Source organism: Palaemon carinicauda, chromosome 21 (genome assembly GCF_036898095.1).
Source record: "Palaemon carinicauda isolate YSFRI2023 chromosome 21, ASM3689809v2, whole genome shotgun sequence".
Classification (NCBI taxonomy): domain Eukaryota; kingdom Metazoa; phylum Arthropoda; class Malacostraca; order Decapoda; family Palaemonidae; genus Palaemon; species Palaemon carinicauda.
In genome coordinates, this window is record NC_090745.1 from 3717861 (window position 1) to 3731654 (window position 13794).

The following is a 13794-nucleotide window of genomic DNA, read 5'->3' on the forward strand; positions in this document are numbered from 1 at the left end:
GTCACCACCCTCCTCCCCACTGACTAGTGGACTAGTGATGTCACCCTTCTCCCCACTGACTAGTGATGTCACCACCCTCCTCCCCACTGACTAGTGATGTCACCCTCCTCCCCACTGACTAGTGGACTAGTGATGTCACCCTTCTCCCCACTGACTAGTGATGTCACCCTTCTCCCCACTGACTAGTGATGTCACCACCCCATTGACTAGTGGACTAGTGATGTCACCCTTCTCCCCACTGACTAGTGATGTCACCACCCTCCTCCCCACTGACTAGTGGACTAGTGATGTCACCCTTCTCCCCACTGACTAGTGATGTCATCCTCCTCCCCAATGACTAGTGAGTCACCCTCCTCCCCACTGACTAGTGATGTCACCACCCTCCTCCCCACTGACTAGTGATGTCACCACCCTCCTCCCCACTGACTAGTGGACTAGTGATGTCACCCTTCTCCCCACTGACTAGTGATGTCACCACCCTCCTCCCCACTGACTAGTGGACTAGTGATGTCACCCTTCTCCCCACTGACTAGTGATGTCACCCTCCTCCCCACTGACTAGTGGACTAGTGATGTCACCCTTCTCCCCACTGACTAGTGATGTCACCACCCCATTGACTAGTGGACTAGTGATGTTACCACCCCATTGACTAGTGGACTAGTGATGTTACCCTTCTCCCCACTGACTAGTGATGTCACCACCCTCCTCCCCACGGACTAGTGGACTAGTGATGTCACTCTTCTCCCCACTGACTAGTGATGTCACCACCCTCCTCCCCACTGACTAGTGGACTAGTGATGTCACCCTTCTCCCCACTGACTAGTGATGTCACCCTTCTCCCCACTGACTAGTGATGTCACCACCCTCCTCCCCACTGACTAGTGGACTAGTGATGTCACCCTTCTCCCCACTGACTAGTGATGTCATCACCCTCCTCCCCACTGACTAGTGGACTAGTGATGTCACCCTTCTCCCCACTGACTAGTGATGTCACCACCCTCCTCCCCACTGACTAGTGGACTAGTGATGTCACCCTTCTCCCCACTGACTAGTGATGTTACCCTCCTCCCCACTGACTAGTGATGTCACCCTCCTCCCCACTGACTAGTGATGTCACCCTCATCCCCACTGACTAGTGAGTCACCCTCCTCCCCACTGACTAGTGATGTCACCCTTCTCCCCACTGACTAGTGATGTCACCACCCTCCTCCCCACTGACTAGTGGACTAGTGATGTCACCCTTCTCCCCACTGACTAGTGATGTCACCACCCTCCTCCCCACTGACTAGTGATGTCACCCTTCTCCCCACTGACTAGTGGACTAGTGATGTCACCCTTCTCCCCACTGACTAGTGATGTCACCACCCTCCTCCCCACTGACTAGTGGACTAGTGATGTCACCCTTCTCCCCACTGACTAGTGATGTCACCACCCTCCTCCCCACTGACTAGTGGACTAGTGATGTCACCCTTTTCCCCACTGACTAGTGATGTCACCCTCCTCCCCACTGACTAGTGATGTCACCACCCTCCTCCACACTGACTAGTGATGTCACCACCCTCCTCCCCACTGACTAGTGGACTAGTGATGTCACCCTTCTCCCCACTGACTAGTGATGTCACCACCCTCCTCCCCACTGACTAGTGGACTAGTGATGTCACCCTTCTCCCCACTGACTAGTGATGTCACCACCCTCCTCCCCACTGACTAAGTGATGTCACCACCCTCCTCCCCACTGACTAAGTGATGTCACCCTCCTCCCCACTGACTAGTGGACTAGTGATGTCACCCTTCTCCCCACTGACTAGTGATGTCACCACCCCATTGACTAGTGGACTAGTGATGTTACCACCCCATTGACTAGTGGACTAGTGATGTCACCACCCCAGTGACTAGTGGACTAGTGATGTCACCCTTCTCCCCACTGACTAGTGATGTCACCACCCTCCTCCCCACTGACTAGTGGACTAGTGATGTCACCCTTCTCCCCACTGACTAGTGATGTCATCCTCCTCCCCACTGACTAGTGAGTCACCCTCCTCCCCACTGACTAATGATGTCACCACCCTCCTCCACACTGACTAGTGATGTCACCACCCTCCTCCCCACTGACTAGTGGACTAGTGATGTCACCCTTCTCCCCACTGACTAGTGATGTCACCACCCTCCTCCCCACTGACTAGTGGACTAGTGATGTCACCCTTCTCCCCACTGACTAGTGATGTCACCCTTCTCCCCACTGACTAGTGATGTCACCACCCTCCTCCCCACTGACTAGTGGACTAGTGATGTCACCCTTCTCCCCACTGACTAGTGATGTCATCACCCTCCTCCCCACTGACTAGTGATGTCATCACCCTCCTCCCCACTGACTAGTGGACTAGTGATGTCACCCTTCTCCCCACTGACTAGTGATGTCACCACCCTCCTCCCCACTGACTAGTGGACTAGTGATGTCACCCTTCTCCCCACTGACTAGTGATGTTACCCTCCTCCCCACTGACTAGTGATGTCACCCTTCTCCCCACTGACTAGTGATGTCACCACCCTCCTCCCCACTGACTAGTGGACTAGTGATGTCACCCTTCTCCCCACTGACTAGTGATGTTACCCTCCTCCCCACTGACTAGTGATGTCACCCTTCTCCCCACTGACTAGTGATGTCACCACCCTTCTCCCCACTGACTAGTGATGTCACCCTTCTCCCCACTGACTAGTGATGTCACCCTTCTCCCCACTGACTAGTGATGTCACCACCCTCCTCCCCACTGACTAGTGGACTAGTGATGTCACCCTTCTCCCCACTGACTAGTGATGTCACCCTCCTCCCCACTGACTAGTGATGTCACCACCCTCCTCCCCACTGACTAGTGATGTCACCCTTCTCCCCACTGACTAGTGATGTCACCCTTCTCCCCACTGACTAGTGATGTCACCACCCTCCTCCCCACTGACTAGTGGACTAGTGATGTCACCCTTCTCCCCACTGACTAGTGATGTCACCCTTCTCCCCACTGACTAGTGATGTCACCCTTCTCCCCACTGACTAGTGATGTCACCACCCTCCTCCCCACTGACTAGTGGACTAGTGATGTCACCCTTCTCCCCACTGACTAGTGATGTCACCCTTCTCCCCACTGACTAGTGATGTCATCCTTCTCCCCACTGACTAGTGATGTTACCCTCCTCCCCACTGACTAGTGATGTCACCCTCCTCCCCACTGACTAGTGATGTCACCACCCTCCTCCCCACTGACTAGTGGACTAGTGATGTCACCCTTCTCCCCACTGACTAGTGATGTCACCTTTCTCCCCACTGACTAGTGATGTCACCACCCTCCTCCCCACTGACTAGTGGACTAGTGATGTCACCCTTCTCCCCACTGACTAGTGATGTCACCCTCCTCCCCACTGACTAGTGAGTCACCCTCCTCCCCACTGACTAGTGATGTCACCCTTCTCCCCACTGACTAGTGATGTCACCCTTCTCCCCACTGACTAGTGATGTCACCACCCTCCTCCCCACTGACTAGTGATGTCACCACCCTCCTCCCCACTGACTAGTGGACTAGTGATGTCACCCTTCTCCCCACTGACTAGTGATGTCACCCTTCTCCCCACTGACTAGTGATGTCACCCTTCTCCCCACTGACTAGTGATGTTACCCTCCTCCCCATTGACTAGTGATGTCACCCTCCTCCCCACTGACTAGTGATGTCACCCTCCTCCCCACTGACTAGTGATGTCACCCTTCTCCCCACTGACTAGTGATGTCACCACCCTCCTCCCCACTGACTAGTGGACTAGTGATGTCACCCTTCTCCCCACTGACTAGTGATGTCACCCTTCTCCCCACTGACTAGTGATCTCACCACCCTCCTCCCCACTGACTAGTGGACTAGTGATGTCACCCTTCTCCCCACTGACTAGTGATGTCACCCTTCTCCCCACTGACTAGTGATGTTACCCTCCTCCCCACTGACTAGTGATGTCACCCTCCCCCCACTGACTAGTGATGTCACCCTTCTCCCCACTGACTAGTGATGTCACCCTTCTCCCCACTGACTAGTGATGTCACCACCCTCCTCCCCACTGACTAGTGGACTAGTGATGTCACCCTTCTCCCCACTGACTAGTGATGTCACCCTTCTCCCCACTGACTAGTGATGTCACCACCCTTCTCCCCACTGACTAGTGATGTCACCACCCTTCTCCCCACTGACTATTGGACTAGTGATGTCACCCTTCTCCCCACTGACTAGTGATGTCACCCTTCTCCCCACTGACTAGTGATGTCACCCTTCTCCCCACTGACTAGTGATGTCACCACCCTCCTCCCCACTGACTAATGGACTAGTGATGTCACCCTTCTCCCCACTGACTAGTGATGTCACCCTTCTCCCCACTGACTAGTGATGTCACCACCCTCCTCCCCACTGACTAGTGGACTAGTGATGTCACCCTTCTCCCCACTGACTAGTGATGTCACCCTTCTCCCCACTGACTAGTGATGTCACCCTTCTCCCCACTGACTAGTGGACTAGTGATGTCACCCTTCTCCCCACTGACTAGTGATGTCACCCTTCTCCACACTGACTAGTGATGTCACCACCCTCTTCCCCACTGACTAGTGGACTAGTGATGTCACCCTTCTCCCCACTGACTAGTGATGTCACCCTTCTCCCCACTGACTAGTGATGTCACCCTTCTCCCCACTGACTAGTGATGTCACCCTTCTCCCCACTGACTAGTGATGTCACCACCCTCCTCCCCACTGACTAGTGGACTAGTGATGTCACCCTTCTCCCCACTGACTAGTGATGTCACCCTTCTCCCCACTGACTAGTGATGTCACCACCCTCCTCCCCACTGACTAGTGGACTAGTGATGTCACCCTTCTCCCCACTGACTAGTGATGTCACCCTCCTCCCCACTGACTAGTGAGTCACCCTCCTCCCCACTGACTAGTGAGTCACCCTCCTCCCCACTGACTAGTGATATCACCCTTCTCCCCACTGACTAGTGATGTCACCACCCTCCTCCCCACTGACTAGTGATGTCACCACCCTCTTCCCCACTGACTAGTGGACTAGTGATGTCACCCTCCTCCCCACTGACTAGTGATGTCACCACCCTCCTCCCCACTGACTAGTGATGTCACCACCCTCCTCCCCACTGACTAGTGATGTCACCACCCTCTTCCCCACTGACTAGTGGACTAGTGATGTCACCCTCCTCCCCACTGACTAGTGATGTCACCACCCTCCTCCCCACTGACTAGTGATGTCACCACCCTCCTCCCCACTGACTAGTGATGTCACCACCCTCCTCCCCACTGACTAGTGATGTCAAGAGGATAGGGATTAGTTTTGACTTCAGAAAACATTAAAGTTGCGGCTTACCTATACCTTTCTTATTACCATTAGCTGCTAGAATATCTCAATGTTATACCAGAGGCCTAAGCCTATTATAAGAAAAGAATTCAGGATTTAGTTTTATTTTTGGTTGTAAATGTCGACATAAGCCTTACTTCAACAGAGAAGTAATATGAACATCAGGTCAAAATATAAATAAGTTTATCAATAAAATTCCAAACTTTTTCTATAGCATTTTTAGGATGTAGGATGCTTACTTTGGTTATCTTCTCAGTTGAGGCTATACGAGGGAAATTTCATGTACAGTGAATCCTTGATCAGTTGAACTGGTCTGCCGAGGGATTGTTCGGAGAACGTATTGTTCCCGCTTAAATCAGAGAAGTTCGCTATCCTATCCTGCTTCTCTTTTTTACACTGCTTACAACGCATTGGCTAAATTAATGAATTTTATTAGGTACTGTATTAGCTAATAATTTATTATAGAGGGTCCTCAGTTTACAAACTGAATTGGTTCGAAGAAGCTGTTTATAAGTAGAATCTTCTTATATTTTGGCCTATGATATCCAGCTTTCAAAAGTCAACAAATAGTCTGGTTTCATAAATAGATATCAGGTTACTACAAATGTCATTTTGCTTACTGTATTAACCCTTTTACCCCCAATGGACGTATTGGTACGTCTCACAAAACTCGTCCCTTTACCCCCATGGACGTACCGGTACGTCCTTGCAAAAAACTGCTATTTAAATTTTTTTGCATATTTTTGATAACTATGAGAAACTTCAGGCATTTTCCAAAATAATGAGACCAACCTGACCTCTCTATGACGAAAATTAAGGCTGTTAGAGCAATTTGAAAAAAATATATTGCAAAATGTGCTTGAAAAAATAAAATGCCTGGGGGTTAAGGGTTGGTAAGTTCCAAATAGCTTGGGGGTAAAAGGGTTAAATATAATATTTAATTACAGTATTTCTGTATCTTAGATTTGTGATTTTCAGTGGAATTTGTGTTTGTATCTCCAAAGGTTTTTAAGTTGAGGATCTTCTGTATCTTTCTTAGTATTTTTCATAGCTAATTAGGCTTTGACTGATGCCCGAATGCATTAGCTTTGTGAGGCCTTTCAATCGATTAGCCAAATAATTTCAAAGTAAACTGAGGTTTACCTTAAGGCAATCCGTACTGGTATCTTTCTTTTTTATGAAATTACAGTAGTATTTTATTGTCAAGTTTTATAAATAGATACAGTACATTAGCTGTAGTGAACGACACCTCGTAGTAATGGGGGATTTTGAGGAGGGGGAAGTCTAATTGGAAAGGGATCTCTGGTAATGGTTTCACTCTCCCCAGTTTTAGTACCGACACCCTTTAGGGGTGAGCGAGCTGGATATATTCCTAGCATTCCATGCAACTTTTTTCTCTGGTATATTTAGCAGTATTTATACCTTAGAAATGGTGCTCTAAGAAGTATTTCACTGGGCGACACAGGTCCCTCGCCCAGAAATAGATTTTTCCCTCGTCAAAATCCCTTCTATCAGTACAAAAACTAAAGTTTTATTCACGAGCTCTTTGTATGCTGTGTAGGATTTTTCAAAATACTGTACTGATCATCTTCTACATTCAGATCTCCGCATATTACTAGGTATGCACTGGACCCTAAAAACCTATCCTTATATTAGTAGGGCTTAATATAACTCAATATTTTAGTAAGTTTTATTTGGATGCGATTAATTCATTGAATGCTTTTTCTGAATATGAGTAGGTGAAACCTCAGAAGTTTATGCATTGTGCTAATGCTTTTTTTTTGGGGGGGGGGAAGGTTTACGTAGCTTTTATTTCATAGTTTGCCTGTTAGTAAGTTATTAGTTACCGATATTATGATTTATTTTAATTTGTTTTATATTTTGTCATTCTTTTATAGTTGATAATCTACTATTGCTCCCTTACTAACAAACCTTCCGTTATTTATTTGGATTATCTTTTGGCGAAGCTAGAAGATAATCTTAATGAATAAACTCGAGGTTTGTATTAAATTAGTTAGGGAAAAATACAAATTATCTCGGAATTTGTCACCTTTATTTCTTATCTGCTCAGGGATGTTTCCCTATTTAGGCTTCTTGGCTTGTCACAATCTTGTATACTAAGTTGTGTTATAGTTTAGTCTTTTATAGTAATAGTAATGACATACATACTATAGTCCATTTCTTTTAGCGAGGCAGATTTGCACCAACTCGCAGCGGTGCCCTTTTAGCTCGGAAAAGTTTCCTGATCGCTGATTGGTTAGAATTATCTTGTCCAACCAATCAGCGATCAGGAAACTTTTCCGAGCTAAAAGAGTACCGCTGCGAGTTGATGCAAATATGCCTCGCTAAAAGAAATGGACTATATTTTATTTCTCTTCTTTTCTATTTGTTTTTTTGAGATTTTCACAACCTGATATACTAAGTTGGGTTATATTTTGGCTTTTAGTAGTAATAATGACATAAATTAATTCCACATTCATAGAATGTTCTGTTTGTTTCCACAAAAAAATCCTCTACTGCCATTTTTAACTTAGAAAAAATAATGTGAATATACTTTACAGATAATGTCAAATTTGTTGCTTATTATAAATGGTAGTATTCGCAAGAAAGGAATGTGTTCATAGATTCTCACAATTTATCTACAAGACGAAGACTAGAGGAAGTATCTAATCAATAATATAGTTCAGTAAACTGCATGTATATCTTATCCACAAGCCTGAAAACTCTTAACTCGGAAAGATATCTTTGAGAGCAGAGTAATTAAACATTTCCCCCATTTGGCGAAGTTTTCCAATTATTTTTAGCCAGATTAAATGTCAAGGGAATGATAATAGTATGCGTTAAATCGCTCTAAATTGGTAGCATGTTAAATCGAGGATATGCTGTACATCCAAATTTAGATTTATCTAGGAAGCTTGAGTAAATATGGAGCATGATTGCCATAGTAGATGTAAATAGCTAAGCTTTCTTTATTTTGGGATGACGTGTAAACGAACTAAATTTTAATATTGTTCAGTAACTTTGTTAGAATATATATATCAGTTTGTCCTCTATCATGTACTCTTTTACAACTCCAGAGTATTGACAGTGCCATAACAGAGTTAGCAGACGAATGCGAAAGTCAACACAGCCAGATGGCGGAAATTCACTCTCTTTTGGCACATCTCCCGAACATCATGGCTCAACTTCATTCCATGTTGGCCACCATAGGTAAGTTGTGTATGCTATATACGGTACTGTAGTTATAACCCTTTCGCCCCCAAAAGGATGTACCGGCATGTTCTTGCAAAACACTGTTATTTACATGTTTTTGCATGTTTTTGATAACTTTATGAGAAACTTCAGGCCTTTTCCAAAAGAACGAGACCAACCTGACCTCTCTCTGACAAAAATTAAGGCTGTTAGAGCAATTTAAAAAAAATATATAGCAAAATGTGCTCAAAATTTAACCTTACCCTGGGGGTAAAAGGGATAAGAAATCGATATGGTTATTTGCTTACTTTAGTGACAAGTATCGGTCTACTGTGTAATCCCACCGTAGCCTTTAGTTTTAGTTTCCAACGGCAAATTTGTATATAATTTTACTTTTCCCTAACTAATACAAACCTGTAGTTATTTATACAAATTGTCTCGCCATCACCTGTCCCCCCAATAAGTCCTGCCTGCAAAGAAAAAGTGACATTCATCACTGCATGAGTTATATACAGGTGGCTGATACCACGAGCCACCCCCTACCCAAGTTATGGGTAAGGGTGCCACCTTGCACCAAAAAGTCTAATTGGCTTCCTTCCAGTTTTCTAAAAGATATACCTATATACAGTATAGATAACTACAGGTTTCTATTGGTTAGGGAAAAATACAAATTATCTCTGAATTTGTCATTTTTACACAATGTGAATGTCATTGTATCCACTATGACAGAATTTGAAATTTTTCAATATTTAACTTAGCCGGTGATTATAATAGCTGCAACTCTGTTGCTCGACAGAAAACTCTAAGGTAAAATTCGCCAGCGATCGCTACACAGGTTGCGGGTGTGCCCAACAGCGCCATCTGTCGTCCAGATACCCAGTACTCAATGTAAACAAAGAACTCAATTTTCTCTTTGTCGTGCTCCCGACAAGACGTGCTTATTCGCTGTTGCTAAACTGGATTTGTTTTCACAACTAATTGGTGAAGTACTTTATTCTAGTTTTGAGCTTTCGCTATGCAGGTGTTTTATCTTCATCTTAAATCTTGAACTCGTTTTGGATAGATTTAATTATGGTGACAAAGAGAGTATGGACTTTCTTTCACTTTTAAATGGCCGACCCTTCCCTTAGCGGAAGTGTGTTTAGGCTTTTAGTAATTATATCACGTTATAGATTTTCCTCTATATATTTTATATCTCTCCGCCTTTATTAGGCCTCTTCGATTAACTTTCCATTTATTATAAACATATAAAAATAATTTTAATGTTTTGTTTATATAGACCTTTCCTGAGAGTAGGCGGTCCTAACTTGGAAACCGGAGTTAATCAACGTTGAGCCCTTTATATCGTAATTAGCTTTTAAAGAGCTAAGGATTTAAAACTTTTTAAATGTAATATTTTATGAAAGAATTTCTTTGATAGTCTTTGTACTGTTTTCAAAGATGAGCTAACGTTTAGTTTATTTATGCTACGCAGTTGTTGACGTTCAGGACGTTCAACATGCGCTCTATCGTTACGATAGAGAGAGAGTGTATCACGGTTTCACTTTGCAGTAAGAGTAAATCGATTCTGACGTTTTGTTCATTCTTTCTTAGCTTAAATGTTTTAAATTCTATTTTAAAGGATCTTTTTATTTGAAAACCTTTCAGTTTTTTCCTTTAGTCAAATAACATGTTTTTTTTGACGAAATATAATTGGGCTCTTCTCTTAGGTGCGAAATCAAGAGAGAAAGAGAGAGAGAGATAGAGACGGAGGGAGAGAGAGGAGAGAAAACGTTCCGTTCAAGCGGGTAACGTTGTTCTCGTGTTACTCTCGTCCCTAGTCGCTGTACGGGGAGGAAGGATAAAACGTTTTAGTTTTTTATTCTCGTCCCCAGGCTATGTGCGGTGAGAGATTGAAAACGTAGTTATATGAACTAGTGTTTAGTCTCTTTCCCAGCCACTGATTTTTTTTTTTATCTTTAAATATGTTTTCTGTTTTTTGCTGGTATTAATGAGCTTGCATTATACGACTGATTTCGCAATTACTACCTTTTAATGAAGGGTAGAATTGCGTGTTTCAGGTAGAAATCAGTAAAAATTTCAGTGAAATAAGTGCAAAACAGAAAATCGAAGTGATAAAGTGATATGCGCAAAGTGTTACAGTGTTGCGTCCGAGGGTTCGTCTGTTCGTGCCTGTCGTTCACCTAGTCCGGGACCTCTTACATGCTCCCAAGCCCAGGGGAGAAGTAATGTCAAACGACTTATGGGTTCGAGAGGTCTTGACCAACGAACAGACGTTTTCCCTCTATGGTATCGGGTGTATCTTACCAAGATCTCCCCTACCATAAGACGAGAGAGACGTTGTTTCTCCTCGTCATCCGAAGGCTTTTCGCATAAGAAACCTGTCACAAGGTTTTGAAGCCCTTAAGCGAAAGTCAGTCCTTTCAAGACAGGTCCAGCGTCCTGGTTACAACCATTAGGACAGCTCTGACCCTATGCAGTCATCGGATAACTGCTCGCCGCCTAACAAAAGCGTAACACAGACTCCGAGAGTCTTTTTTTGTAGGCAAAGTGTTGCGGTCACAGACGTTACCCTCGTCTCTTACCACAACCATTTCCGTTGATCCTTAATGGGTTGTATGGCAAGACATGCAGTATATGCTTGCCTCCCTTATGGAAGACTATTCTGCCGATTAGTCCGTTGAGTCTAGCCGTTTATCTCATCGATATCCTGGCTTTCAGCCAACCTAACGTTCCTTTGTGCTTACTGTTGACGTTGGCGTAGCTTAGTCACGTCAGTCAGGTTGTTTAGAACCACACTCGATGCGGTCTCGTGTGGTTTTTCAGCCGCATTTGGACGTTAGGCCACTTGCTGATGCTCCTGTTGACGTTCAAGACGTTCACTAACAATCGGAGTTGACTTGTTTTGACGCTGTGCGTCAACCTCCGCATTCTAGAGTTGTTTTGACTGCTCAGTCTAGGCAGTCAAAGCAGTCTCGAGTGGACGCTGTGCGTCCTCACGCACCTGTTGTGGTTGACAGTTCAGTTGTTGACAGTTCAGAGACTGTCAAGCAGTTACATGACGTTGCGTTCTGGTCCGCTACTAATGCACCAGTGAGTGTGGACTCTGCTTGTAAAGCATTGCCACCACGGTAGGTCTCTCCCTTGCTTGAGACTCAGCTTTTATCGGACAAGGTTCCTGTAGATGAGGAAGTTGCTGTTCCCCCTCCTACTGATATTCCCTTGAGGACTCTGTCAGATGGAGAGGAGCCTAAAGCTGCTTAGCCTCCTATGGACTTTAATTAAATCATGATGATTTTTTTTTAAGGATCTTTGTCCGGATCTTTTTGTAACTGCTGCTCCTCGTTCGCCTAAACGTCAGAGCTTACACTAGGCCTAGCTACTTCGAAGCCGTTGTTTTTAAGCTAGTGCTCTCTCGCTCTCCTAGAGAGCTTTACGTTGGCTAGGCGACTGGTTTTTCACCAGGAGGAGTTTGGGGGATACAGCCTTTGCTTTCCCTTCTTTTAAACTGGTTTATAGAGCGAGAGTCTGATATGACACGAGAGAAGTTCTCGGCTTGGGAGTTCATGCCTCTGCCCAGATAGACTTCTCAATTCTCGTAGACTCTCCCTGGCGCCTGGCCAGGAGACGCTCCAAGTTGTTTACAGGTCAACTTCACAGCTGTTTTCGAGCCTTTGAAGTTTTGCTGTACAATTATGTCACGCATAACAAGGCTTTCAGGGATGGTAAACGGTACCGCCTCAGTCGCTAACCCCGTCTGTTGCCACACCTGCTCCCGTAGACCCTAAATGGGCTTTGCTGCAAGACATGCAGTCCAAGCTTGCGTCCTTGATAGAGGACTTTAATGCGGAGAAGGTTGCTCCGAACCTTCTGGCCAACAACCTTCCAACCGGTCGGTTGTGCGCCCTGTTGACGCTGAGGTAACCTACTCGCGTCTGCCAGTTGAGGTGGTTCCTCCACCGATGCGACCCAGTGTGGGTTGCCAGCCGCACGTTGACGTTAAGCGACGCTCGGAGGTGGTTGTTGACGTTCAGGACGTTCAACAACCAGCAGAGGTGACTTGTTTTGACGCAGTGCGTCAACCTCAGCAACCCGGTAGGGTGTTGACTGCACAACCCAGACGGTCTAGACAGTCTCGGGTTGACGCTGTGCTTCCTCGCGCACCCATGGTTGTTGACAGTTCACAGACTGTGCAGCAGTTCCATGATATTGCGTCCGGCTCCGTCACGCATCCACCAGTGCGACCGGACTCAGCGAGCCAGACGTTGCCCACTCCGTTGCCGTTTCCTCATCAGTTTTCGGATGAGGAACCCTCTGATGAGGACGTTGCTGAACAACAAGACGATCATCCCCCAGAATAGATCAAGCCCTGCTATCTATCCAGAAGATGCTGAAGAAGGAATGCTGCTCAGTCAGGCTGTGGATGAGTCTGGTAGGGACGCTGTCATCCGTGGAACAATTTGTGTCACTAGGAAGACTACACCTCCGTCCTCTTCAATACCATCTAGCTTTTCACTGGAAAAAGGACAAGACGCTAGAAGCGGTCTCGATCCCGGTTTCCGAAAAGATAAAGTCTTGTCTGACTTGGTGGAAGGACAATATCAACCTAAGAGAGGGTCTTCCCCTGGCTGTTCAGACTCCCAACCACGTTCTCTTCTCGGACGCATCGGACGTGGGCTGGGGCGCGACACTAGACGGTCGGGAATGCTCAGGACTGTGGAACTCGAGTCAGAGGAGCATGCATATCAACTGCAAGGAGCTGTTGGCAGTACATCTGGCCTTGAAAAGCTTCAAGTCTCTCCCTCGAGGCAAAGTGGTGGAAGTTAACTCGGACATCACCACGGCCTTGGCATACATCTCCAAACAAGGAGGTACCCACTCACTGACGTTGTACGAGATCACAAGGGACCTGCTCATCTGGTCAAAAGGTCAAGACATCTCCCTAGTAACGAGGTTCATCCAAGGCGACTTGAACGTCATAGCAGATTGTCTCAGTCGGAAAGGGCAAGTAATTCCAACCGAATGGACCCTCCACAAGGATGTGTGCAAGAGACTTTGGGCCACTTGGGGCCAACCATCCATAGATCTCTTTGCAACCTCGCTGACCAAGAGGCTTCCAATCTATTGCTCTCCAGTCCCGGACCCAGCAGCAATACATATAGATGCTTTCCTCCTAGATTGGTCACATCTGGATCTCTACGCATTCCCA

At 46.1% G+C, this 13794-nt stretch overlaps 2 protein-coding genes across 3 annotated transcripts in view; one reads left to right on the top strand and one right to left on the bottom strand.

Moving 5' to 3' along the window:
* The window catches only part of LOC137615159 (transient receptor potential channel pyrexia-like), a 495727-nt gene that overhangs the window by 409635 nt on the left and 72298 nt on the right, over window positions 1-13794 (bottom strand).
* Dysb (Dysbindin) overlaps window positions 1-13794 on the top strand; it is a 53353-nt gene that overhangs the window by 25949 nt on the left and 13610 nt on the right. For both annotated transcript variants that reach the window (XM_068344790.1, XM_068344791.1), the window contains exon 4: window positions 8471-8603. In XM_068344790.1, coding sequence (XP_068200891.1) covers window positions 8471-8603 — 133 coding nt within the window. The remainder of the gene's footprint in view (window positions 1-8470; window positions 8604-13794) is intronic.